Below are 27,957 nucleotides of genomic sequence, written 5' to 3' on the forward strand. Positions count from 1 at the left end.
CTAAGGCATCCGTGCCCCTCCTTATCACGTGCCCGAACCATCTCAACCGAACTTTCCGCATCTTGTCCTCCACCGAAGCCACTCCAACCTTCTCCCAAATAGTCTCATTCCTAACCCCATCACTCCTAGTAAGCCCACACATCCAACGTAACATCCATATTTTTGCCAACTTCAATTTTTGGATATGAGAGTTCTTCACTGACTAATACTCCACTCCATACAGCATGGCCGGACGGACTGCCACTCTGTAGAATTTGCCTTTAAGTTTGGGCGGCACCTTCTTATCACACAACACTCCCGAAGCGAGCCTCCACTTCATCCAACCTACCCCAATACGGTGGTAGATATCCTCATCAATCTCTCAATTCCCCTGAATCATGAACCCGAGATACTTAAAATTATCCCTCCTACAAAAAACCTGGGAATCTAACTTAACTACCACCCCGTCCTCCTGCCTCAAGTCATTAAACTTACATTCCATATACTCTGTCTTGTTCCTACTCAACCTGAACCCTTTAGACTCAAGGGTTTGTCTCCAAACCTCCAATTTATCATTCACACCTCCCTGCTCTCATCAATCAATACTACATTATCCGCAAAAAGCAAACACCAAGGCACCTCTCCTTGAATACGCCGCGTCAATACATCCATCACCAATGCAAACAAAAATGGGCTAAGAGTCGATCCCTGATGCAACCCTATCAAGATAGGAAAATACTCTAAATCTTCTCCCGTCATCCTCACCTGAGTCTTAGATCCATCATATATGTCCTTAATCGATCTGATGTATGCCACCGGAGCCCCACTCACCTCCTAGCATCTCCAAAGAACATCCCTAGGGACTTTGTCGTAAGCCTTCTCCAAGTCGATAAACACCATGTGAAGATTTCCCAGACTGCTCCACCAGTCTCTGCACCAGGTGAATTTGCTCCGTCGTCGAGCGACCGGGCATAAAGCCAAACTGATTCTCCAAAATAGACACGATCCTCCTCAACCTCCGCTCGACCACTCTCTCCCAAAGCTTCATAGTGTGACTCAACAACTTGATACCCCTATAGTTGTTGTAACTCTGGATGTCATCCTTGTTTTTATATAAACGAATCATGGTACTCCACCTCTAAGCCTCAGGTATTTTTGCAGTATTGAAAATGTTGTTAAACAATTCGGTCAGCCACCTTAAACTAGCCCCGCCAGTAAACTTTTAAAAATCCACAAGAATCTCGTCTAGCCTCGTTGCCCTTCCCCTTCGCATCCTGCGAGTAGCCCCGCTGACCTCCTCCACCTTAAAACGCCTACAATAGCTGAAATAACGACACTTCTCTGAGTATTCTAACCCCCCTAACACAATGTCTTTGTCCCCCTCATCATTCAAGAGTCTATGAAAATACGATTGTCATCTTCTCTTAATATGAACGTCCTCCACCAGCACACTACCATCCTCTCCCTTAATGCACTTCACTTGATCAAGGTCACGACCCTTCCTCTCCCTAGCCTTTAGCAAGCCTATACAACCTTTTTTCCCTGTCTCTCTCCTCTAACCCCATACAAGCTCTCAAATACAGTTCTTTCCTAGCTAACTTGTACTCCTCCCTATTAACCCGCTTATCCTCCTCATCCTTACTCTCAACCAACTTAGCATATGCCCCATTCTTTGTCTCCACTTTCTTCTTTACTTCTTCATTTCACCACTAATCCCTCTGACGCTGACCAGCCCGGCCCATCGAGACACCCAACACCTCTCTAGCAGTCTCCTTGATGCACCTAGCTGCCCTATTACACATACCAACTACGTCCCTCCTATACTCCCACACCTCCATCTCCGCCACCCTTCTTCACTATCTCCAGCACACTCATCGGCGTCAAGCCACCCCACTTTATTCTAGGTCAACCCTCCCCTCCCCTTCTTTTCTTATCCTTCTTTAAGCCCAAGTCCATCACCAGGAGCCTGTGTTGGGTCGAAAGATTCTCACTCAGAATGACCTTACAATCCTTACACAACATTCTATCCCCCTTCCTAAGCAACAGAAAGTCAATCTGAGTCTTGGCTATTGCACTTCGAAAGGTGATCGGGTGATCAACCTTCTTCAGAAAGCTCGAATTCACTACCACCACCCCAAAGGCCCTCGCAAAATCTAACATAGCAGCTCCTTCTTCATTCCTCTCCCCAAAACCATACCCACCATGCACATCGTCATAGCCTCTTGGTAACACCCCGATGTATCCATTGAAATCTCCTACTATAACAATCTTCTCAAAGCTAGGCACGCCTCTCACCACCTTGTCCAAAGCCTCCCAAAACCGCTTTCTCTCCTCATCGTCCAAGCCCACCTGCGGTGCATAAGCACTAGACACGTTCAGAGTAACTCTCCCAATGACCAACTTAATAGTCATCAACCTATCGTTGACCCTTTTAACCTCTACTAATTGCCCTCTAAGATCTTCATCTACTAAGATGCCTACTCTATTCCTACGTCTCTCACTCTCCGAGTACCATAGCTTGTAACCATCCACATCCCTGGCCTTAGACCCTACCCACTTAATCTCCTGGACACGCGCAATATTAATCCTCCCCTTTCTAAGAATCTTCACAAGATCTATAGATTTACCCTGAAGGGTCCCTATGTTCCAAGACCCCACCCTCAACTTATCCACTCTTGGACTTACCCTGAAGGGTCCCTATGTTGCAAGACCCCACCCTCAACCTATCTACTCTTGTAACACGTTTACCTCTACCACCTCTCACTCCATACCCCAACCCCGACCTAACACCAGACTTTGCCCCCATCCCAAACCAGCTCTCCCCTCTTTCCCCACTCCCAAACTAGCCCTCTCTTCTTCTCCCACCCCAACAACAGCCCCCAGCCCCAACCCCCTCGAACATAACCCTACCCTATCATCGACGCCCAAAGCCACTACTAAAAAAAACAAACAAAGATAAAAACAAAACTAAACTAAGATAGAAACAAAACTAACAGTGGGAAATATAGACCACACTAATGGCCTAACACCAAAAACAGCAAACAGATAATAAGAAGCAGTGCACCTCACCAATATCAGACAACAGACAATTCCAACAAATTAAACGCAAGTCAAGATACAAAAAATAATACGAGGAAGTAAATAACAAAGGTTAGAAGTCACCGGGTTACACTAGAAGATCAAGTCCTCTTCTCTTGCGTGGTATGTTGGATGTTGGATCCCGACAAATTGATACAAAAACTGGTCGCCGGGATATTTTCGCCGGAGCTTTGCCGGAGTACCACCGAAATCGGTCGCTTGTGACCGGATCTGTACACTGACTATGTCGCCGGAGTTGAGCCGACGGTGACCCTAACCTGCCGGCAAAAATAGTAAAAGGTGCGAACGACGGGGAGAGGGCAAAGAGGAAGAGAGAGAAAAACCCAAAGGGTTGAGGGAGAGAGGTAGTCGCTTCTACTTACATGTCGCCGACCCTATTGATTCAATGCCGGCGTCGGAGAAGCCTGAGTCACGTCAAAACTACCGTTAGAAAAATCCAAGGGGGAGCAAATAATAATATTAAACTTGTTATGTTAGTACAAATTGTTAAATGTGGGCCTCAAAATTCTTTAAGTATGGATTTCTATTTTTAATATAATAATTTTTTTGAAAAAAAGGATAATATATTTCAAATTCAAATATCCTTATCTTTTAATTTAAAATTTTTATTATAATACTCTATTAACCATGTGTTAAAATTGCCATGTGATTTATTCTTATATTGTTACTTGACTTTTTTCTATACTTCGTGCTTTATAATATATATAGATTATATTTCTCGAAAAAATTAAAATATTTTCCAAAACTACTACAAAACCATGGTGAAACTTCACCTAAATTTCATCCAAAAACATTTGGGAATTTATGGCCAAGTCTAGCTAATTATTGGGTTGATAGAGTGATTTGACGGATATTTAAATGTCAATGACAAAATCCCCCTTTAATTAAAGGAAAAAAAGAAAAGAAAAAAAAAAAGTTTCGTGCGAACAAGTTTGTAACCACGATTCAGTCAAATTAATGGCGGTCGTGGCCTTTACGTCTGTCAATACAAAAACAAAAACTCGCTCTACCTGAATTTCATAAAATTGTGCGAAAACCCTAATTCCCTTAACTCTGTGAAATTGGTGATGGGGAACGTTAACTGTGTATTCTGCGGATGCATTGAACAAGCGAGCGTCGGTGTGGTTGAAAAATGGGGACGTTTTGACAGGTTAGCTGAACCAGGCCTCAATTTCTGGAATCCTTTAGCTGGGGAATGCCTCACTGGAACTCTATCCACTAGGATCAATTCTCTCGATGTCAAAATTGAGACCAAAACCAAGGTATACTATTTATTCCTAGAAAGCCCCCCATGCTGTTTTCCATTTTATGTATGAAAACACTTAATGATCGATCGGTGAACTTAGTTTTTTACAGTCTCTGGTTACGATTGTAGTAAGTAGACGTTTTGCAATTCGCTCATGTGGCAATTTTTGTGTCAAATGTTTGTATTAGTTAGAAGATGTTCGTTATCGGTTTCAATTTGTTTGTCTGGTTTTGACTTGACACGAAATTTAAGAAAGTAAAAGAAGTTTTTTTAATCTTGTGGTCTTAAATTAAAGATATGGTGAATGTACCAAATGTTCTTTGATTTTGTGGTCTTAGACATCTCAGGGAAAGTTAAAACTAATGGGTTGTCCAAGAAAGGAGAGAGATGTTCTTTTTAAAACACATTAAAAAGGAAAGTAAGACCAACAAATTGAAAAAGAGCCATGATTATAATACTGATATCAGTTAATACCTAATCGACAAAACAAAATCTATGAACAGACTAGCTAACTGTGCAGCTACAGGGAATTTGAAACCATTTTATGGGCCATCAAAAGATTGGCCTTCTTTAGACCAAGCTCAATTTCTATTAGGATGGTATCAAGTGGGTGGAAAAACCTAGGAATATTGGGTTGTGAGAAAGAGGAAAAAAGCTCAGATGGTCTCAACTTACTGTTGTTTGGTGAAAGTTTATTCTAGCTGATTGAACTCAACTTTAACCTGTTGGAATTTCACACACACTTATAATGTTATGTTTTTATGAGGTGGTATACTGCTGAAGAAAGTCGGAGATTAGATTGATACACTCGTGAAGAGATGAAGTTGTTAATTTTTAGGGAACTTTACCTACCCCTATAATCTGAAGGTAATGTTTCCAATGTCTGAAAAGCTTTGTGTAAGTCATTCAGATATTGTGCAGTTTCTTTCAGAGTACGGCAACATTTGTTTTTTTTTAAGATTCAGACGTTTGAATCTTAATGTACACATTCATCGAATGATTAAGATGTTGTCTCTAGATATGAAAACTGAATGATTAAGACTTTGTTTTTCAACATCCGAATGTGCAAAAAAGTTTTATTTGTATATATAATAAAACAAAAAGTACAATTCAAATAAAAACTAATTATATATCAGAAAAATATGTAATTTAATACAACAAAATTATTATTTGATTGAAAAAAAATTTAAATGGTGGTTGCGGTGACAATGATTGATGTTAGTGATTAGTAATGTTAGTGGTGATAGTTGTGATGACTAGTATTGTAGTGACTGTTATGATGGTGGCGGTTGATAGTGGTGGTGGTGGTTGTGATGTGACGTTACTTGCTGTTAGTAGTTGGAGGTGTTGATTGTGAAGGATGAAAAATGAATGCATGATGGTTGATGATGTGTTGGTGCTAGTTGGAGATGTTGTTAGTTGTGATGGTGGAGATGGTTGTTAGTAGATATAAATTGTAGCGATGATGGTGATTGAAGTGATGGTAGAAGTGGCATTACTAGTGACAATGGTGGTGGCCGCTGAAGAATGTGTGGAGGTTTTGATGTATTAGTGGTAGTGGTGCTGGTTGTGATAGATGAGTTGGTCGATTGTAGGGATTGACCGGTAGTGGTTGATGATGGTAGTGCTGTTGACAGCGGTGGTGGCGGTAAATATAATTAAAATAATAGAGGTAGTAGCTGTGGTAGCGGTTGACAAGAGTGGTTGGTAGCGATGTTTGTTGTCGATGGTGGAGGTGGTTGGTGGTGGTGGTTGACAATGATGGCGGTGGCAGAGGTGGTGACTGATGATTATGAATAGAGTGGCGGTGAATATTATCCAACACCAGAATACCTCTTCAGACCTATTAAGATTTGATTCTAGATCTGAATGATTAAGACCTATTCAGACCTATTAAGAGCTAAAATCTTAATAAAAAATAAATGCACTTACTGGTTTGAAGTCTGAATCATTCAGATTCAGATGTCCATTAAGTGCAAACAAATGAGCCCTACATCATGCTAAGCATTTTTCTTCTTTTTCTTACTCGTCTAGACTGGAATAGGAACTGCTATTGGAGTAATCTGTCCTTTCTTTTAATGGATTGTTCTGTTAAGCCTATAGTTGTGTATTGACGACATAGTTTGGTCAAAAATTTACCTTAGGAAAGTTAAAGCACCATTTCACTGGCTCCCCATAGTTAGATGGTTTCATAAGATTCTCCTGGAAGTAGACAAAATTGTCATAAATTGACACTTAGCAAATGGTAGTTCTCTATGATACAGTCAATGATAATCAAATGCTTTTGATTGTGAGTCCCTTTAATTTATTTACTTTGCCCTAAAGCGACTGGTATCTTTTTGGGGAATCAATAGCAAAGTAGTTGATTGAGGTGGGTGATCGGATTTGATTGGTATTAGAAGCTCTAGTCAGAAATGAGCAAATATGTTGTTTTACCGGGTCAAGTTGACTAATGTGCAATTGTTCAGGACAATGTGTTTGTTCAATTGCTGTGCTCGATCCAATATAGAGTGATCAGGCAAAATGCGGATGATGCTTTCTATGAGTTGCAAAATCCAACGGAGCAGATTCAGGCTTATGTATTTGATGGTAATCTATCTTTTTGTGAGTATATTTTCACTATTTTGCTTACTTATGCCACTTGTACCATGCTCATCCCGTTAAATGTTCTTGATTCTTCTAGTTGTTCGAGCCCATGTCCCCAAAATGAATTTGGATGAGCTTTTTGAGCAAAAGGATGAAGTTGCTAAGGCTGTCTTGGAGGAACTTGAGAAGGTAAATTTGTGTCTTTGTGCAGGCAGGAAATGAAATCTCACTTGCACCATTTTTAAATTTGGAACAGAATCTGACCACAGGAAATAAGGGGATTTGGTAGGATGGTGAGTGGTAAAGAAAACAAAGGAAAAACTCGTTAGTTCGTTTGTTCGTATGTTCTTTATGTTGAAAGTCAACAAATTTTACTTTTTTCAAACTGTCGAAGCCTGGATTTTCTGTAGAAGGCAGTATTAAAATACATAAAATCATTTGGATGACTTCTGTCCTCCAGAAGTTTTGGGTCTCCTACCACTTGTTTGTTCCTTAGTTGAGATTTTATCATGCAAAGTGTAACTTCTGATCAATTATATGTGGAAGGGTGGGGATTTTGGAACATTAAATATTAGACTGCCTCCCTGCTTGGGATTATTTTAACAATTGCTTCTTACTCAAGATCCTCTTTTTCTCCCTCTTTGTACAGTTCGTCTTAATTCCTTTTCTTTTTTTCTCAAAGCGCATTCCTCATATTATCTAGAAGCATCTATGGTTAATGACAATTATCAACTCACCTTTTTGGAGAAGATACTCCAGAATCTTCAAAGTGGATATTCAAGTAGTCAACTTCCACTAATTGAAGTGAAATAGGCTTTTCTGTTGTCCTTTCAGTATGTTAGGGGAGTATACTTACTCTTGGTCTGCCATCTTCTAAACGTTATACTATTACTTAAAATGTCTCTAAAAGAAAATGATGTATTATTTTTTTTTCAATTTTATTTCATTACTCAATTAAAATTGAGGCAGAACCTATGATACAATGTCCTTATACACCCCGCAAAAAGGGAAAATTCCCAGAAGGGGAAAGACGAATTACTCTCACCTTTCTCAAAAAAAAAAGAAAAAAGAATGGCACTAAAAGGGATGTTATTGCAAAATTTATCAGCTTTTTTCTGGTGTGTGCTTAGGTCTTTCTTTTCTTTTCTTTTCTTTAGTATGTCAGTGAACATTCTTGACCTTGGTCTATAGAATAAACTTTATTTTATGTTATTTTTACTGGTCAAGTAGAATTGTTTGCATATGCCATTGTTACAGAGTTCACAAGGGTTTGAAAGTTTCCCGAGTCTTCCATCTCAAAAATATTTTCCCCGTATGCAATAGGAAATTTACGTTTGTTGAAGTACCTTATTTAGTTTATTATATGCCAGGTGATGGGTGCATATGGATATAATATTGAGCACATACTGATGGTTGACATTATTCCTGATGCTTCTGTGAGAAGAGCAATGAATGAGATAAATGCAGGTAAGAAACTGCAGTAGTTTGGCACAGGAATAAAATTTATTGTTAAAAAAATGCATGGTTTATGGTTTGAAGGGTAATTTGTTTCTACTCCAAAATTAGTACAAAAAGCTGGTTGATGGTATTTTTCTACTTTTCCTGCTTTTGAAAATTAGTCCACAATAGTGTTGATAATACTTAGTTTACAACAAGAAGAAAATACCAACAAGAACATACCCATTGTATTTATTCTACAAAGTAAGTCTGGGGAGGGTAGTACGCAAACCTTACCTCTACCCTAAGGTGAGGTAGAGAGGCTGCTTCCAATGGACCCCCAACTCAAGTCAAAAACAGTCTAGAAAAAGTCGTTATGAAAGTGCAAGTGACAATAGACAGTAACATAACAACAGATAGTAGCATAACAATACGACAAAATAATGCTACAATCGTAGAACACGAAACAACTGCTATCAACAAAAAGTGAAGAACAAGAAACTACAAGCGTAGGGAAACAATATAATGCACTCCTACCTAATAGCATGGTCGCACCCCTACCTACTCACCATTTACCTTAATTTACATCCTCCACTCTTTCTTATCTAAGGTCTATGTCCTCCGTAAGCTGCAACTATGTCATGTCTTGTCTAATCACCTCTCTCCAATATTTTTTCGGTCTGCCTCTACCTCTTCTAAATCCACCGGTAACCAACCTCTCACATCTCCGCACTGGGGCATCTTTACATCTCCTCATTGGATGTTTGAACCATCTTAACCCCGTTTTCCTCATCTTGTCTTCCACCGAGTCACTCTCACGTTGTCTTGCATGTCCTCATTTTTAATTCTATCCCTCCTATTAAATCCACACATCTATCACAACATCCTCATCTCCACCATCTTATCTTCTGAATGTGAGAGTTGTCAACACTCCGCCCCATAATACTTAACTTCTACTTCTGAATCAGCGTAGTTCTCCATATGAATAAGATTTTGTGTCAAAGAATGCATGGTTTAAGATTTAAGGGGTATTAGTATTCAAATAGAGCGTCGATGGTACTATATTACAAAACTACATGTTGATAATACTTAGTTTCTACTTCTGAATCAGTGCACACATAGAGCATTGGTACTAACCTGTTGTAATCCTTACTAAGATTCAATGCACATGTCGGAAATTGGACACTCTTAAATCTTCGAGCATGGTGCTGATTGAGGACACATCTGGTGTGTGGAGAGACAAAAGTTACCTAATGTGTCCTTTTTGTTTCTACAAGTACTACAATAACATACTAGTCCCACAAGTGGTGTCTTGAGAGGGTAGTGTGTATGCTGACCGTAACCTTACCATGGGAGGTACAAAAGAGGTTTCCGATAGACCCTCGAATCAATTAACAACATTACAAAACAGTTCTTAAAAAATAAAACAATGGCAGTGAGAATCCAAGGAAAAAAAACTAAAAAAGCATGACAAAACATACTAAAAAAGGATCAATAACTACAACCTATAACCTATGTTGCTCGAACTCTAAAAAAAATGTTAATGGTGCATGTCGAATCCTTCAAAAGTAGTGCATTTTTTAGGAGCATCTGGGGTGGGGCAACATTTTGGAGAGTCCGAGGAACTTGTCTACAACAAAATAATACAATAATTGAAGTATAAGAAACATTAAATAGTAACTGAAATGGAATAACAAGAAATTGCAAGAGTAATACTGGGACTACTAGTATGTAAGGATAAGTGAGACAACACTCAACTACCTAACTAAACCTCTGCCCTAATTCATGTCGTCCATAATCACTTTTCTAAGATCATGTCGTCGGTAAGTTGAAGTTGCATCATGTCTTATCTAACCACCTCTCCTGATACTTCTTCGGCCTACCTCATTCTTCCCTGAAACCATTTGTATTCAACCTCTCACACCTCCGCACTTGTGCATCTCCTCTTCACATACACGTACTATCTTAGTCTTGTTCCCGCATCTTGTTCTTTATTGTGGTCACTCCTAAGTCCTACCTTGTTCCTGAAAACTTGATTTTTAATTTTATCTCTCGTAATTTGACCACAAATTTATCACGGCATCCTCATTTCCACAACTAGAACCTCATTTCTAGAAGCTAAGTTGCCCGGACTCGGGTACGGGTGTCTGATAAGGATACGGATCTAGAGGTTGGATCCTTCAAGGTCTCAATTTAAAGATTTGGGGATATAGATCTAGAGATAGATACGGGTGTGGGATGCGGCGAAACATAATTTAAATATCTAAAAATAGAGTTATAAAACATAAATTATGAGATATTATGTGGAAAACTTGAGAAAATATTGTTGTAGAAGAAAAACCTGGAAGGAGATTAACAAAAAAAAAGCAATAATATAAAATTTTCTATGTACAAGGTATTTCATTTTCTTTAATTTCACCTTAACTTTTGTTATGATTACAAATCTTCTCTGGATTTTCCTGGTCGATTTTAGTCAAAGTACCCAAAATCAGTTGACCAGCTAGATTACCGATCCCACACGCACACCCACATGCATGTTGTGTCAACACGGGTGTGGACCGAAAGTGAAGAGTCCGAGTAACTTTGTCTAGAAGTACTATATCATTAAATTAATGGAGGACTATACCCAAGAGTGTGGCTTAGTGGTTCAATGAAGTTGGGTTGAGCACCATGAGGTCTTAGGTTCAATTTCCAACAGAGACAAGTACTAGGTGATTTCTTTCCATTTGTTCTAGCCTTGGTGGACAGAGTTACTTGGTACTTGGTACTGGTGGGAGGTGACAGGTATCCTGTAGAATTAGTCGAGGTGCGTGCAAGCTGGCCCGGACACCACAGTTATCATTTAGAAAAAAAGAGAAGATAGTGGAGGACTATATGGTATAAAGAGATTCAAATGCTCATTATTGCCAAAAAAATGTTTTTTCCCATGTTATCGTGATAGATTATAGATTGTCATCTGATACGTGGATGAACAGTTTTCTGAACTATATTAATACTCTTCTATCTTATTCTGTATTGTAGCTCAAAGGATGCAGCTTGCTAGTGTATACAAAGGAGAAGCAGATAAGATTCTCCAAGTTAAGAAAGCAGAAGCTGAGGCTGAAGCCAAGTATTTAGGTGGAGTTGGGGTTGCCAGGCAGAGGCAGGCAATTACGGATGGTTTGAGAGAGAACATCTTGAACTTCTCACATAAAGTAGAAGGGACCTCCGCTAAAGAAGTGATGGATCTTATAATGATCACCCAATATTTTGACACCATCAAAGACCTTGGTAACTCTTCAAAGAACACTACTGTTTTCATACCACATGGTCCTGGTCATGTTCGCGACATTGGTGATCAGATACGCAACGGCCTGATGGAGGCAGCTAGTGCACAGGTCACTGAATAGGTCTGCTGGTTTGGAAAATATATCGTGGGAAGCATCTCCCCAGCTGTTTGGATAGTAGCAATTGGACTTTGAAAGTTTTGGCTTGGATTGCTTTTGTTTTTCTCTTTAGCCATGAGCATTGGCAATGTTGTTTGATGTTGTATAGCAAAAATAAAGTAAAGAAGTTTTAACTAGTGTATATGCACTTTCAGGCGCTATAGTGACTACATCTGTTAAGTGGATGGATTTCTAACAATATGTTGATAGATGTATCGACCGTTTGTGTATTTGGACTGGATATTAGAATCTGTATTTGTTTCTGGAAAAGGCCACAACACCCAAATCTTGTATAAACAGGTTGGTAATAAATTCCTTGCTGAGGAATTCGAGCCCCTAAAAGTTGAAATGTTTTGTCATGTTCAGTTTTTACTTCATATTTTCTAGAGAACCTTTAGGAGGACAATGAAAAAGGGTTAAAATTCTTTTTGAACCTAGCACAAAATTACGGTTCTAGTATTGGCAAAATTTATTAATCAATCACAAATTATTACTTTCTAAAATAACTTTTTCTTGCAAATGATTCTATGAAAACAAATGCTTTTTAAAAATAAGTAGATTTATAAGTTTGGTCAAATTGACTATAAGTTTAATCTGGTCAATTTTTAAAATTTTTAGAAGTTTGGACATGAAAAATAATTTCTCTTTCGGAGTTGAATTTCGGAAAAAATATTTGGTAATTTAAATTTTCATTTCAATTTACTCATAAAAATTTAAAAACAACTTCAATTTATTGGGAAAATGGTTCGAAATGTATTCAAACTTTGATGAAAATTATTGTAACACGCTTGAACTTTGCAGATTCTATGACTTTCTTGGACTATTTATTAATGTATTTTAGTAACATTTATTTGCTTAGCTGGATCCCTAGCTCAATCAATGCAATGAGAGTGCTTCACTTTAAATAAATATAGTTTATTATTTTAATACTTGAGATGAATGAACACATTGATCAATTTCCTTCGAATTTGTTGAGTTGTGAGATGAATTATAAGATGATTCTTCGTGGTTTTGTACACATCAGCATGCCCATTTAGAGTCAGGGTTTTCCATTTATATTACGAACTCCTATTACAACATTAATTTTGTGCTGTGTTTGACTTTCATGGCCGAACAAGGCCTTCACTTTAACTGTATTTGATTTTCATGGCCAAACTAGGCCTTAAACTTAAACTTAGGTGGATGAAAAAAGTAGGTAACAATCAGTGCGGTTAAATTTGACTAGATCAATTTTAAATTTTTGATACCACTGCGTCAATGCTGAATAGGTTGGCAACTCCATCCTTTGCTTTAAGCATATAGCATTGTTGCTGATTTTGATTTTGGAAAAAGACATTAAAATTATCTTAAATTGTATTCGAAAAGTCAGAAGTTATTGAAGTGACCAAATACACTGTATTATTTAAAAGTTAATTTATTTCCACCCTAAAAGCTGACATGGCACAAAATATATAATCTATATCTATAATCTATATCTATATCTATATCTATATCTATATCTATAATCTATAATATATTAAAAGTGTGAAGGGTTTTAAAAATATTGTTTGAACTTTTTGCCCTTATTAAAAGTCTCTGCTTTAGACAAAATCGTCTTTTCACTATTTTCATTAAATTATTATTAGAAAAGTCTAAATTAAATACTCTAAAATATCTTCAAAATCACTTTAGTACTAGAATTTCTTTAATCACTTTAGTACTACAATTCTTGTAACGCCCCGGGACTACCCCGTGGACGTCACACGGTGTCTAAGATCACGAATAGCCCCAACCTAACCCTGAATATCTATATAGATTGAAACTCTTATGAGAAGTGAACTAACATATGCATATGAATGCGGGAGGAAATAACTTAAAATCTTATTCTCAACTTGAAATTTGAAATCCCAACTAAACTCTTTAAACTGAAAGATACGTAGTCTGACAAGCCTTTACTACTAACTAGAGAGCCACTAGGACAGACCCCAACTGACTCGGATGAAATCTGAAATCAACTAAAGTAATATTCATAAACGATTAAGAATCTGATAAGCTGTGTCCTCGGACTATGAGGACTCACCAAATGTCGAGATGCAGGAAGTGATGCTCATGATCAATCGTGCTGCTGGAAACGAGCACCAGAACCTACATTATAAGACAATGTAGCACATAGACATATATGTGTGGGTCAGTACTTTGAAATGTACTGAGTATATGGGGGTGAATGCATAAGTAGAATAAGAAAATATACTTTCAAATCATGCATGATAAGTGAATAAGAAAATATATTTTCAAATCATGCATGATAAGTGTAAAGGACTCACCTTGGGCATGAATAATACTGAAAACTGTATTATCATAAAACATGAATAATAAAACATACTGAAAATCAATTATACTTCTCCTTACTCAAATCATAATCAGAACGAATACTTGTGGATTTCATGTCTTATCTTGTATCAAAAGATCAAGCTAAACTTTAATCTTGCTAAAATACATGTAACTGAAGCTTAAAGCTTAGGTTTCTTGTAAACTTAGTGCTTATGCTTAAGCTTTGAAATTTATGCTTTTTTTCTTAGAACTTATAACAAAATATCATGCTCAATACTTACATTGAAACCTTTCATCAAAATTCAAGTCAAACTAATGAAATTCAAATCACAATAGCAATCTTGCTAGTCAAAACATGAATAGATGAGAACTCTTATGCACTTAAATCCTTAAATCACATGGTAATGTTATGCTTCAAAAATATGAAAACTTGGGTATGAACCCTAACTAAAACATATTAATTCAACTTTAAAGATTAATTTTTTTGGGCACAAGAATGAAAAAGTATCCTTGTTTAAAACTCCACACACCTGGATTTTACTTAACTTGTGAAGAGAACTTGAACTTAAAAGACTTTGAGAGATGTCTTTCTGGGAGAAACCCTAACCTTGTTGTTCTTGAGTATGGGAGGAGAATGAGTGTTGTTAATCAATTGAAAGTAGTGGAAAATAACGCTTCTTCTTAAGTTATAATCGTGGGTTGGAAGTTTTAAGAAATGAGAAGACCAAAAGGCCCTTCAGCTGAACTTATAAAAACTTGACCATCGGTCATCACGAGTCATCTCACGACTCATAACATCTGGTTACGAGTTGACCTAGTGACTCGTAACCTTGGCATAAATAAAGAAAATATGCACCGGTCTGGGTACGAGTCGTACCCTACGACTCATAACATGTCACTACGACTTGTAGCGACCTCTCGTAACCTTGACAAAAACTTAGAGGACCTACCCTGCTGATCTTACGACTCTTCTTATATGACTCGTAACATCAAGTGACGACTCCTAGGGTCGAGTCGTCGTGTGACCAGAAACTTTAGGCCTTTCCACTGAGCTGGTCACGACTGGACTATACGACTCGTACCCAAAACAGTACTTCAATCATTTCACATTGTCTTGATTACGACTACATAATACGACTCATGATGAGTCTTCATGACTTAAGGAATGAGTCGTAGGTTCAACAGTGACCTAGAAAGCATAGGGTATTACAATATCTCCCCCTTAAAAATATTCATCCTCAAATTAGACTCATTTTGGATACGGATCTTAGAATACAATCGACTCCCCCACACTGATCTTACAATCAAGCTTATAACTTATCACTAGGATTTCAAGACCCACAAACACATGATACGATATATGAATACTTAATCAAATACACTATCAAAAATTTGGTATTTTCTGACAGAACATATAGTCAGAATGTAGTCAGAATGTAGTCAGAATATAAGGTATTTCCAACCACATTTCGACCGTTTAGTGGTAGTTAGAAAAAAAGCTTGTCGAAAAAATATTTCCAACATCTGTCAGAAATTTCTGACTACTATAGTCGAAAATATTAAATTAAGAATTAAAAATAATTATTTAATAAATAAAAAATTTTCAACTACGATGGTCGAAAGATTAATAAATAATTATTTAATATATATATTATTTTCGACTACTGTTGTCGGAAATAATTTATATACTCCCTCCGTTTAAAAAAGAATGACCTACTTTGACTTGACACAAAGTTTAAGAAAATAAAGAAGACTTTTGAATCTTGGGGCTTTAAATTTAAGTTATGTCAAATGTACCAAAATGCCCTTTAATCTTGTGATTCTAAACATGTCATGTGAAAAGTTGAAATTAAAATATTAACAAAAAAGGAAAGAGGTCAATCTTTTTGAAACAGACTAAAAAGAAAAGTAGGTCATTCTTTTTGAAACGAACGAAGTATTAAATAATTTTCTATCAAATTTCCGACCACTGTAGTTGACAAGTTTTTATTTATTAAATAATTATTTATTAATCCTCCAACCACCGAAGTTGGAAGAATAATAAATAATTATTTAATATATAAATTATTTGCGACCACTGTGTCGAAAATTTAATTAAGAATTATTTAATAAATAAATTATTCCCAATCATTATAGTCGAAATACCCTCATGTCTAAAAATTACAAATAAAATTGAAGCTTAAAAATTCAACCACTTTGAAACATCCAATAGCGGAATCAAATAGTTTAAGCATTTCAAGACAAGTCTAAACGTCACAATCCAAAACAAACACCAATTTGTAATAGTTTAAGTCTAAATGTCACAATTATAAACAAAAACCAACCACTACAATCTAATCATCTGATTCACTCTTCCCCATCCTCAAATACATGCGGCATATGATTCTTGACTAACGCTTCAAACTTGGCAAATTTGGCATCACTAACTGCACAGTGTTGCGTCAACTCTTCAATTTTTGTTCTCATCGCTTTCATTTCTTCCGCATTTAGCAAAATAGAAGCGGAATTGGGAAACATTGGGGAAGAACTACTCGAGGATTGATTAACTCCAAGCCCGTAGGTTTTACACTTCTTTGAACCACCTACCACAATTGTCCATATTCTAGTCATATCAGCAAGCGATGGTTGGACCATGGTACCATCCTCTGAAGCAGGCTGGGTTTGACGCCAACCTTCAATGATTTTTTGAAATCCTTCCTGAAAGAAAAATAATTGTCATTATATAAACAAGCTAAGTTGAATAATAAGAAAACAATATATATAAATTTTATTATCTTACATATGCATTCTTAGCACGCGGTTCGACCCATTCTTCTCTTGTACCGTTCAACTTTTTCTTCTTATGTGTCTCTTCGAAGGTCTTAGGAAGAGGTACATCCACTCCCCCATTTAAGAATTTCTGCAAAATTTTACACATATATACACGTCAATGCTACTGTAAAAGTTCAGATATTAAGGTCATCTGATACTGCCTCATTCTTCATATCCTTTCAAGGCTGTGTTCATCTGATACTGAACAAATATGGTGTGATACAGTAGGACTGTAAGATGTTTCGAATTAAAGCTTGTAGCAGAAAATCGCCGGTTCAACATATTCCAAAATTAAATCACGAAAAAGATTACTTTTTTCACTCTTTTCATGAAAATGGGACTCAGATGTGTTCTACGACAAGGCAAAAGAGAAGCCAGCCACCCCATGGCTGCAAACACTGATTGTAAGGGAGAGAAAAGCCTCAATCACAGGGCAGACACAATGTTGCCACGCCAAGATATGGGTCGGGTCGTTCCATGCCAGAATTGGTCAGCCCAGAAACAGAAACACCATCATCACTGCCTCTTTATGTAACTTCTATCAACATAATAACACATACACAAAAAAAAACAAGAGACTTTCCTAGTTTAAAAAATGCAGTCTAGTGCATTAAGATCCTACTGTACACGAGTTCCGGAGAAGGACCAGACCACAAAGGTCTATTGGTTTTCCGACCCGACAAGAATCACCATCCAAGAGAATGAAACAGGTTATGGAGGGCTCAGATTTACTGTTTTAGAACAAAGCAAAAGAAGAGCAACACCGCCATGGCTGCAGACATCAGTTTGCTATTCAAAGCCATAACCGGGTCGCCCTGCCAATATGTGGGACTTGTTATTCTTGATGCTGTGATTGAACATAGTCCAGAAAGGAAGGAAGCAATCATCACAACCCCTTTACAACATCATTATCAGCAGCAGCAGCAACACAAACAACTTCTTTCAATCTTTTTTTCCTTTCTGTTTATTTCAAAGGACACTTGGATTGTTTGGTTATCAATGGTGAAACTAGTATCTGCAGCCACAGAATGGAACTACCAAGCATATAGACTATTCAAGGAGAGAACAAACGGTTCTCTGATCACGTGGCTTTTGCATTTTGTGGATGTATGTTCACATATCAATCTAGTATTGCGTCTCAACATCAGTATATGTCACCAAACTCTTATGTATATATAGATCAACATTTTCTATAACTTATAGTTTAACATATTTTGTCAAAGATACTGTACTTTTGTTGTTGTTCTCTTTTGTCATCAAATTCAATTTACTTTTTATCTTTATTACTTTTCAGATACTTTTCAGTTCCTTTTACGCATCTTCTTTTGTAGAGCAAACATGCTAGAATGTACAGACCAAAAAAAGATGTCAGCTTTTCACTTACTGTGGATCACAACTTCTCAACATGATCAGAATCAATATAACTACAATTTTATGCTAGTTTTCAATACATACAACCTTTTCTCCTAGATCTTCAAGAGCATTGCTATTCAAAATGACTTGTACGAAAGCACTGTATTCCATGTGGAATGAGAGACTACCAGTTATTGTTAAAGACTTCCAGTACGAAAGCCCTGTATGCCCTATTCATTTATTGTTAAAGACTTCCAGTTAGCTTAATTGGGAATCTTTATCAGCCAAAAGAAACAAGAAACTCGACTAATAAGCACTATGCATCATCAGAGTTCAGACTTTATAGTAAAACGCTTAATAGGTAGGGTATTAATAAAAACTAAATTCAGACTTCCAGGTAACTTAATTGCAGCTACAGAAGACACAAATTCGACAATAACAACAAATTATTTACTCAAAGTATCACGTGTAAATGGATAAAGGGGTTGGACAAGAATAGTACCAGTCTTTGTTGGTGGGTAGCAAAACTCATCGACCCTCCAGTGTGCAGCAAGCCACCCGTTTCAGAGGCTCAATTTGCCTTTCGTCGTTCCCTCTTTGCCTTATATTCAGGAGTGTCTCATAATATCAACAACTGAGTCCACACTTTATCATTCAACCAACCAGGTTTTACCAATTTCCTCCAGGCCTCATACTAGTGTTCTTTGATTCGTAGAGCTGCTTTCAACCGAAAAATGAGGTCTATTTCATTAGCATGACAATCACTCCATGAACACTTTGTCTGCAAAATAGTTTAATATAAAGTCATAAATGAGTTGATGGGTACAATGGAAAAACTATCTTTAGGCAATGAGATTCATAGCTTATAAAACTGCTTATACCATAAACTGTTTCCATATGTCAATTCTAATTTCCCATGGAATCTCTAACAAACTATTCCACGGCTTTGTGAAAAATGGTTTAATTGCTTCTATAACCATATCCCCGGCGGCATATGCTGGAATGAACCTGTAATAAAATTATATTAAACCATCATCTTAGCTTTTAAAAATTGAGGAAAACTTACGTGTTACTTACCCATCACAATAAGGGACGATTCGTAGCCTCCCAACATTGTCATATTGTAATACCTCTTTAAATTGCGAATTCCGAGAAGCAGCTGCTGTAGCATTAGGCGTTGTAGCACTATCAATGGATGGCGATGTTGGTGTGTTAGGACCTTCAACTCTCAATCCAGAAAGGCTTGGGCGGATGATGTCGAAGGCAGAGATGAAGAGCTACTATGCAAACTATTTTGGGATGAAGAGGCGTGGAACTGGTCAGACGGTGGAGGCATGAAAAATGCATTTGGTAGTGAAATAGTGCATCTAGGAGGGGGAGGAATATTTTTAGTAGCTGGTTGAAGAGTTGTGGTAACAGGTGGTGGTGGTAGTAGTGTATATTGACCTGTAGGAAGATTATCAGTGTCGTTCTTACTTTTCTTACGTCGTCCAGTAACATTACCTTTTGATGCCATTGATTTTCTTTACTAGCCACCTGACAAAGAAGGAACAACCAAATTTAAGAATACTTATCTTTGTTACAAGGTAGGCATATATATACTTTAAACAATTAGGCCGGGAGTTCTTACCAAGACTTTAGATTGTCGTTTCTACCACCAGGTGCTTGCCTGCATCATAAAGTGTTTTGACATGATATAGATGTTTAAAGTAAATTGGGAAAGAGCAAATAATTAGCTGAATCTTAACTGCACAGAGCTTCATTATTAGAACAGGTACTCAAAATCACAGATTCTTTAGAAAGTATGATCACATGGACTTGATGCAGTAAAGATCTCCATGAGGAAATAGTGAAATAATTGGGAACAGAAGAATGAGAAACCTATTTAGCAGTGCCTAATATCTCATTCTCAGAATTGATGCTTGAATTACAATAATCAATCACATAGCCGCAATTGCCAACATATTTTTCAATGCACCTGCAATTTCAACCACTGTAACATCACTGTAACATCAGGAGTTACAAGCAAGCATTAGGAGTGCAGAACTTCTATAAATGTTAACTTTGTTTTCTCCCCCTCCCCCTACCTCACACCATTTCATTTTATATGACACAATTTCTAATTAATCAGCTCCAAAAAGAATGACACCTTCAAGTTCAAAAACAATTGAACTTATTTTACCTTTAATGACAAGTTTTTAGCCTACAAGTTTCAAAAGTCATATAGCCAAACAAATATTATAGCATGTTTAAGACCAAAAGTTTCAAAAATCTTCCTTTCTTAATTGTACCCAACCAAACTATGTCATATAAATTGAAACGAGGGGTTGGGAACCAGAGTAGAGACTTACTACCATACATTGAAGTGGACCAAGACAGTTGTTGAGAAAAGGAGTTGGATCTTTAATTATATTATTATAGTGCACCAGAGCAGTTCTACAGTAACAATCTGGGAAGAGTGGGAAAAACCTTCATGATTCAGATTTAAGACTGCAACCGGCAAAGACTGAAGACCCGAAAAGGAATCACATGTACATACTGTATTCGCTTTCCTGGTAAGGCATGGGTTGTTGCTCAATTTAGTTTCTGTTAGAATCATGTCTACAGTTGTCTATATTTTGCCTAATCATGTCTAGGAGTAATTAGGGATGTGACACAAACACTTTTGTAACCTCTGTAGGAAAGAGTGCATAGGAAGCTAGTTTTTCCATGGAGATGTCATTAATCAAATAAACTAAGAGGGAACTGGAATGGAAGAAACTTATTTCCAACAAAGGTGGTGGTTCAAAGTGGCTACTCATCCAGCAATTAGCTATCTCGGGCAGATGTACTACTGAGGATAGACTAGCTAATGAAAAAATGTGTACGCTGGAGACGATAAATCATTTGTTCTTCAGTTTGGAGAGCACTGTGCCACTGGCAACGCATTGAAAGATGTCGCTAGAATGGAACCAAAGACAGTTTCAAGGAAGGAAAAGGACTGCATTACAGATTTGCGGAAGCATAATACAAGATATATATACACATCCATGTGAGAGGCAATCTGTTATGTTATTTTTATCTGATGAATGAAGATTGTTATTTTTCTGTTTTTGCAAACCCAAATAAGGTTCCAAGTCTGATCTCCTAATCTCAGACACTATTTCACCATGAAACTTATATACCATTACCCTATCATATCCAGTCAGCTTCTGCACATCCTCCATTGCGGTATCACAGAGAATCCCTATATCTCCACCAGGAAGTGACTGCAACCTAGTTATCGACCGGACAACCAGTTTTTGTGACTGGACTGCCCCAGCTAGCAGCAATGCAGGATCACTAGAATTAGCAGGTTCTAAATCAATCACAATTCCCACATCAATCCTATGAAGTATAGCATAAAAAGGCTTATGGTTACTCCTAGAATGAACCCATATGGGATTCAATAAAGAAAGTTCCCTAGATGCCATAACTTTAGCCAATGAAACCCCAGAAGAAACGATTCACACACAAGTGTAACTTTAGCTAATGAAAGTTCCCTAGATGCCATAACTTTAGCCAATGCCATAACTTCAAGCGTCAAGAAGCACAACACTTCAGGAACATAAACAAGGCCGAAAAACTGTACACAAAAACATACACACAAGTGTAAATATTTCCTAAACAACTGGTATCACAATAGTAATAGTATAGAAGTTTATTGATCTTGTATTTGGAAATTGAGCTATGCCTAAATGAAGCTTAGACAGTCACTTTGTGAACTTTTGGCTGTCATTTGATAGAAAGCAAGAAAAGTAAAGACACACACACAAAAAGATAAAAAGGAAGAGCCATTCTGGCATCCTAATTTGGCCAATGGAATTTAACCATCACAGGTGTAATATTAGTCGGAGCTGCAAGAATTGGGCTGTTGCAAGCACTGCCAGCAGAACATTACCCCAATTGATGAAATAATTACAATGAATAAGCAATTCATGTATACATGGCACTCTTGCTGTTTGTTCTTACTATATATGTAAAGTATTTAACAGCATTTCAAATCAATATGAAATTCTTTAGATATCCTGGTCTCAATAAGAAACATAGGCTGAAAATGCAAGAGTTCAAAAACCAATGGTCAACTAGCACGGCAAAGGAGACAAACCTGCAAACTGTACCGAGAAATTCTTCCATGCAAATCCTCACAATCCTCCTGCCAAGAAAACGAGAACTTCTTACCAAAAAGGAAACAAATACAATATCGAACGAATGAAACAACACTATAGCAAGTGTTCATAAAGAAGAAAAGTTTTTTACCTCTGCACATATAAAGTGGATAGTTCTTTTCTGTAGTACCAATTGAATAAAACAGACAACACACAAATACTATAGAAATTCATCACTGCTATTTTATCTAACAATCTCAATGTTCTTATTGGCACTACAAATGTTAACAAAGAAAAGACACTATATTGTCAAGTAAAATAACAAAAAGCAGCAGCTAAAATACAATTCAAGACCAACTACACACTACTATTAATAACAACTCAATCCTCATCGCTTGTTTCATAGTCATTCATCAATTCTTCCTAATCACTTGATTCATATTCATCCATCGATTCTTCCTCCTCACTTGTTTCATTTTCATCAAGTAACTCTTCCTCGCTTATTTCATTTTCATCAGTTGGATCTTCCTTGTCATTTGCCCCGGATGTTCCTTCTCCATAATCATTAACAATTGACCTAAGTTTAGAAGGATCAAATTCTTCATATAGGCCTTCGGTATGCTGCAACTCACCTGCTAATTAATCATCCACCCTTTCTTCAACACTTGAAATGTTATTCTGATCGCTACATCCAATGCATCCTCTACTTCAACTCTACCCACGGACTTTGTTTTTATAACTACCCGCCATGCAAATTTATTCTTACACAAAGGATAAGGAGCGTAATACACCTGTTTCACATTTTGTGCAATGACAAATAGATCATAGAGTCCATACTCCCTTGTACACTTAATTTCGACTATTTTGTACTGAGGGTGCACCTTTGTACCTAACCTAGGCATAGGATCATACCACTTACACCGAAAGAGAACCAACTTTTTCTTTGGCCAACCAACATGATAATCGAGTTCTAAAATCTCGTGAAGCACACTATAATAATCAACACCACCATCACCTTTCACCCAAACCCTACTATTGTTGGTTTTCTTGCCCTTAGAGAACTCCTCTGTATGAAATTTGTACCCATTGACAGAGTACTTAGAAAACTTTCTGACTTTAGCATTAGGTCCCCAAGCTATATCACGTAAAAATTGGCCATTTGGGTCATAATTAAGTGGATTATAAACCTATAAAAAGTTCAAGAACAGTTAGAATTTAAATATACATAAGACTAAACAAAAGTGTAAATCGTGTTAAATATTTAAGTTACACTTACATATTCTCTAAACTACACTGAAAACATAGGATAAACAGCAGCATCCCCGTGTAAAGCCACAAAGTAGCTGTCCGACAAAGTTATGACTTTCATTAGTTAAAGCTTAGATAGACCTTGAATGATTGTCCTTAATATAAATATACTCACTTATAAAAAGGCAGGACCTCGGGACAATTTAATAATACATGTGTTGTAGCTGACTTAAGCTCCACCTCATTCAAATATCCAAGTGGACCAACTTTTGGACTTCCTTTACCTGTTTGATTGAATATTGAAAATGGTGGTGCTGAAAAATCTGTATTGTCTCCATCATCATGCCTATTAGGTCGGTTTCTCAGACATGGTACATCATTTTCAAAATAATATGAACAAAAATAAGAGGTCTCTTTAGCCAAATAAGCCTCATATATTGATCCCTCAATTCGAGATCTATTTTTTATGGTCCGCTTACCTTTGCCAATAATCCTGCATAGTATGATCTTTTAGATGAAATAATGTTCAATTATAACACGTGAAAGTAAATGTTAAAAGTCAATACCTCTCAAAGAGATACATCCATCTACACTGAACAGGCCCTCCAAGTTGTGCCTCACGCACAAGGTGAATTGGAAAATGCTCCATAACATCCAAAAAAAAAACAGGAGGAAAAATTTTTGCCAACTTGTTTAAGGTTAAGCGAATGTTGATATCCATCAAAGATAGGTTCTCCTCCCTTAATGTGTTAGAATATAAATCTTTGAAAAATAAGCTTATCTCTGTTATGGGCTTCCATATTCTATCGGGCAACGTACTGAATGCAATTGGCATCAGTGACTGGCTCTTCATAGAGGTCAACTTCCCTTCCTTCATGTCAACGCACCTGGATAAATTTGACGCATATCCATCTGGCATTCTCAAATTCTTAACCCAATCACAAATCACTCTTCTATCATCCAAAGTGAATGTGTAACTGGCCTTGGACTTCTGAATCTTATTGTTTAAGTATGTCAAGTACAACTCACTGCCCCGACAATACTCCTTTAAGTCCATCCTGGCCTTCAAGTTATCTTTTGTTTTGTTACTTACATCCATCATAGTATTAAACAAGTTGTCAAAGAAGTTTTTCTCAATATGCATGGCATCCAGATTATAAGGCAGAAGATTGTTCTTCTAGTAATCTAACTCCCAAAATATGCTTCGTTTAGTCCAGTTATGTGTAACACCATAACTAGGTATCCTGAATGGCGGAGACTCTGTTACCTTAGGCAGATTCTTCACTCTATCCCAAATTTCTTCTCGTGATAAAATTGGCGTTGGCTCCTCAAAATCAGACTTATTCTTTATAAAATCACTAGTATTTCTCCTAAACTCATGTTGCATTGGCAAGAGTCAACGGTGACAGTCAAACCATGAGTTTTGACCCCTATGTTTCAAAGTGAATGCTTTTGTCTCTTCCATACAACAAGGGCAAGCTAACTTGCCTGCAGTCGACCACCCAGACATCATTTCATAAGCAGGAAAGTATCAAAGTAGCACGCAATCTAAAGTTTTGTTTCATTGATACATCATATGCTTCCACACCTTCATGCCACAATAAGATCAACTCATCAATCAATGGCTGCAGATATACATTAATAAAAACTTTTGGATTGCGAGGACTTGGAATAATGCAAGTTAGAAATATATACTAACTTGTCATACACAATTCAAGAGGGAGATTATAAGGAGTCACAAACACTGGCCAACATGAATATGGTGTAGCTGAGAAAGAAAATAGAGTAAATCCATCAGTAGATAATCCCAACCTAATATTTTTTGGTTCACTAGCAAAATACAAACATACACTATCAAAATACTTCCATGCTTTTCCATCTAACGGGTGACATAAAACACCAGGTAGTTTTTTATTTTCATAATGCCATCTCATATGAGGGGCAGAGCTCATTGATGCATACAACCTCTTTAACCGTAGTATAAGGAGTAAGTAATGCATCGACTTCACAAGAACCTTCTTCCCTTTGGCATGTGTGACTTCCTTATAACGAGGTTGATTACAAAATTTGCAATGTTCTAAATTAGCATCTTCCTTATAGAATAACATGCAACCTTTCTCGCAATAGTGAATCCTCTCTGAAGAAAGTCCTAACTTAGAAACCAACTTCTTTGTTGTGTAGAAATCTTTGGGTAAGTCGAGTTTATTTGGGTTAAGTTCTTTCATAAGTGCAATGATAGAATTCATGCTCTATTGAGAAATAGAATAATCTGACTTAATACTCAGTAATTGAACGGCAACAGATAACTTAGAATGCACTGATCCTTCGGATGACTGGCTTTCTTTAACTGTTCATAAAAGTACTTAGCCTCATCATTTGGTTCATTTTGAGCCCCTGAGTGTGTCCCTCAAGTCCCTGACCATCTCACTATATCGTGAACTTTCAACATTATTCTCTCTTATTGGACTTTCAACATAATTCTGAAAAGCAAAATTATTAGCAACACTACTCTCTCCATGAGTTGTCCACACAGTATAATTTAACATAAAACCCTTCTTATAAAGATATAATGTAACAACATCTGGACTCAATAACTTGCCACCCTTGCAGTTCCTACAACGACACCTAATTGTCCCTTCAGTAAGAAAATCAACAAGTGTCATTGCTTTAGAAATAAATCCAGCCACCCCATCTTTATATTCCTCCCTCAACCCCACACGGTTAGGATAAGTTCTATTATACATCCATGAACGATCTTCATTTTCCATCTACACAAGAACGACAACAATAACAATAAAGAAGAGAAACAAAAGCAAGAGAACCAAAACAATAACAAAAGAAAAAACACCAAGAGTAGTTTTCATACATTTCAGGGCTTAAAGGACCATACTTTACTAAATTCAAAACACAAGTTCACATTTCAAGTACCTACACTTAAACATTTTACAAGTCACTAATTCACTTGGCAAGTGACCACAGTTTTCTAAATTCAAAATACAAGTCTACATTTCAAGTACCTACACTTAAGCATTTTCAAGTCAAATAATTCAACAAGTCTAATAAAGTAAATAAGAAGAGGCGTCGCATGTCCCTCTCACACCATATAATCATCATATTTTTACTTCTTTTATGCCATTTACTTTTAGATTATTTATTTACTCTATGACACTTTTTAAGAAAACAGATTAGCCTCGCAATTAACATGTTAAATGATGCTAGATAGAAAAGGCAAAAAACAGTAAAAGACCGAAAGACAAGTATTACTTACGTGCTAATAGTTGAAGGGAGATAAAGTCTATGGCTAAACAAATTTTCAAGGTCGATTTTGTCAACAACAGGTCTTGCGTATCCTGTATGCACATACAACAATAAACTCAATATTGTTGGATGAAGTTGTCAATGAAAAAGGAAGATAACTAAGTCAAAGTAGAAAGTAATGAGTTAACCTTCTAGTCCAGTAGTAAACAAAACCAGACCAGCAAACTCGCTAAGTCATTTTAGAAACTCGTGTAATCCTCAGAAACTGTGACATAGTTGATTTTAGGTTTGCCATCATATTTCTAAAACCTCCAAGAAGAGAATTAGCATGGATTTCAAAGAAATTTCCTAGAATATTCTATCAATAGTATAAATTAGAAAGTTTACCTTTTCCAACGAAACACATTCGAGTTCAAACCACTTCAACCCAGCCTCTGTTGCCTGGGTGCAAATGATGGCAGGTAAACACAGTGAATTCAGACCCTTTCTTGTCCCTAAAATCCACCATCTCTTCTTGATACAAGTCAACTTTCGGATTCAGTTAGATGTCAGTACTCTTACAAGATTCTGCCAGAAACTTCTTTGAACTACAACTTTTATTCATCAAGCGAAGCTGTGAAGGTAAATTCTTTGAAACCAAGACGTAGTCATGTGCATAGACAAATATGATAAAGCAAAATGTAAAATTGGCAACAAGAAAGCAAAAATAAAATAAACAGATCCTCCCCCATCTGACATCCCCTTCTGAGGTTAGGGTATTTTGAATGTGAAGTTAGGGTATTTTGTTTGAAATGGGAATTGTGATGCGTGGGAGCGAGTTGATATTAATTTTTTTTTGGAAAAATTACAACAATAGGATACTTAATATTATAATTACAATAAATAGAAATACTTTTACAAAATTACAATTTATATTAAGAGTAACATTATTTTATTTATTAACTAAGTAAATGTATGTTTTACCCTCGTTATTTTATATTTTTTTATTTTCACTCCACTATTTCACCTCTCCAAATATAGCCTTATCTTTTACCTTTTTTTTCATCTTATATTTTTATTTTATTTTATTTAAATTTTT

General features: G+C 36.8%; 2 protein-coding genes across 19 annotated transcripts; one reads left to right on the forward strand and one right to left on the reverse strand.

Annotated features, from left to right (window-relative positions):
* The first annotated feature begins 3,952 nt into the window (after nucleotides 1-3,952).
* Nucleotides 3,953-12,092, forward strand: LOC107863407 (protein PPLZ12). 2 transcript variants are annotated; one of them, XM_016709307.2, is made up of 5 exons: nucleotides 3,953-4,340; nucleotides 6,793-6,928; nucleotides 7,008-7,099; nucleotides 8,281-8,377; nucleotides 11,369-12,042. In XM_016709307.2, exons 1-5 carry the CDS (start codon nucleotides 4,146-4,148, stop codon nucleotides 11,734-11,736), a joined length of 888 nt encoding a protein of 295 aa, XP_016564793.1. In that variant the 5' UTR covers nucleotides 3,953-4,145; the 3' UTR covers nucleotides 11,737-12,042.
* A 4,176-nt stretch (nucleotides 12,093-16,268) lies between these two features.
* LOC107863406 lies at nucleotides 16,269-27,708 on the reverse strand. 17 transcript variants are annotated; one of them, XR_007053191.1, is made up of 12 exons: nucleotides 27,267-27,678; nucleotides 27,068-27,144; nucleotides 26,890-26,971; nucleotides 22,373-22,420; nucleotides 20,128-20,224; nucleotides 19,877-19,915; nucleotides 19,750-19,782; nucleotides 19,324-19,535; nucleotides 19,128-19,254; nucleotides 18,749-19,027; nucleotides 16,862-16,981; nucleotides 16,269-16,779 (listed from the first exon to the last, which is right to left on the reverse strand). XR_007053191.1 is itself a non-coding variant. In XM_047408566.1 (7 exons), the coding sequence occupies exons 5-7, from the start codon at nucleotides 24,763-24,765 to the stop codon at nucleotides 23,662-23,664; spliced, it is 951 nt and encodes a 316-aa protein (XP_047264522.1). In that variant the 5' UTR covers nucleotides 24,766-25,209; nucleotides 25,321-25,389; nucleotides 26,890-26,971; nucleotides 27,068-27,181; nucleotides 27,267-27,708; the 3' UTR covers nucleotides 22,427-23,661. The 17 variants fall into 17 exon arrangements, 3 of the variants coding, with proteins under 3 accessions (XP_047264522.1, XP_047264521.1, XP_047264523.1); XR_007053189.1 differs by having other exon boundaries at nucleotides 19,324-19,692; XR_007053192.1 differs by lacking the exon at nucleotides 20,128-20,224 and adding an exon at nucleotides 25,321-25,389.
* Nucleotides 27,709-27,957: the final 249 nt, after the last annotated feature.

Source organism: Capsicum annuum, chromosome 3, assembly GCF_002878395.1.
Source record: "Capsicum annuum cultivar UCD-10X-F1 chromosome 3, UCD10Xv1.1, whole genome shotgun sequence".
Lineage (NCBI taxonomy): Eukaryota > Viridiplantae > Streptophyta > Magnoliopsida > Solanales > Solanaceae > Capsicum > Capsicum annuum.

Coding starts and splice junctions, on each gene's coding strand:
- LOC107863407 (XM_016709307.2), top strand. CDS start 4,146: ATGGGGAACGTTAACTGTGTATTCTGCGGATGCATTGAACAAGCGAGC. Junction 6,929..7,007: donor TGATGGTAATCTATCTTTTT/GTGAGTATATTT, acceptor TGATTCTTCTAG/TTGTTCGAGCCCATGTCCCC. Junction 8,378..11,368: donor AATGAATGAGATAAATGCAG/GTAAGAAACTGC, acceptor TCTGTATTGTAG/CTCAAAGGATGCAGCTTGCT.
- LOC107863406 (XM_047408566.1), bottom strand. CDS start 24,765: ATGCATATTGAGAAAAACTTCTTTGACAACTTGTTTAATACTATGATG. Junction 24,115..24,187: donor TGGATGTATCTCTTTGAGAG/GTATTGACTTTT, acceptor CATACTATGCAG/GATTATTGGCAAAGGTAAGC. Junction 23,717..23,796: donor GAGGTCCTGCCTTTTTATAA/GTGAGTATATTT, acceptor TTTGTCGGACAG/CTACTTTGTGGCTTTACACG.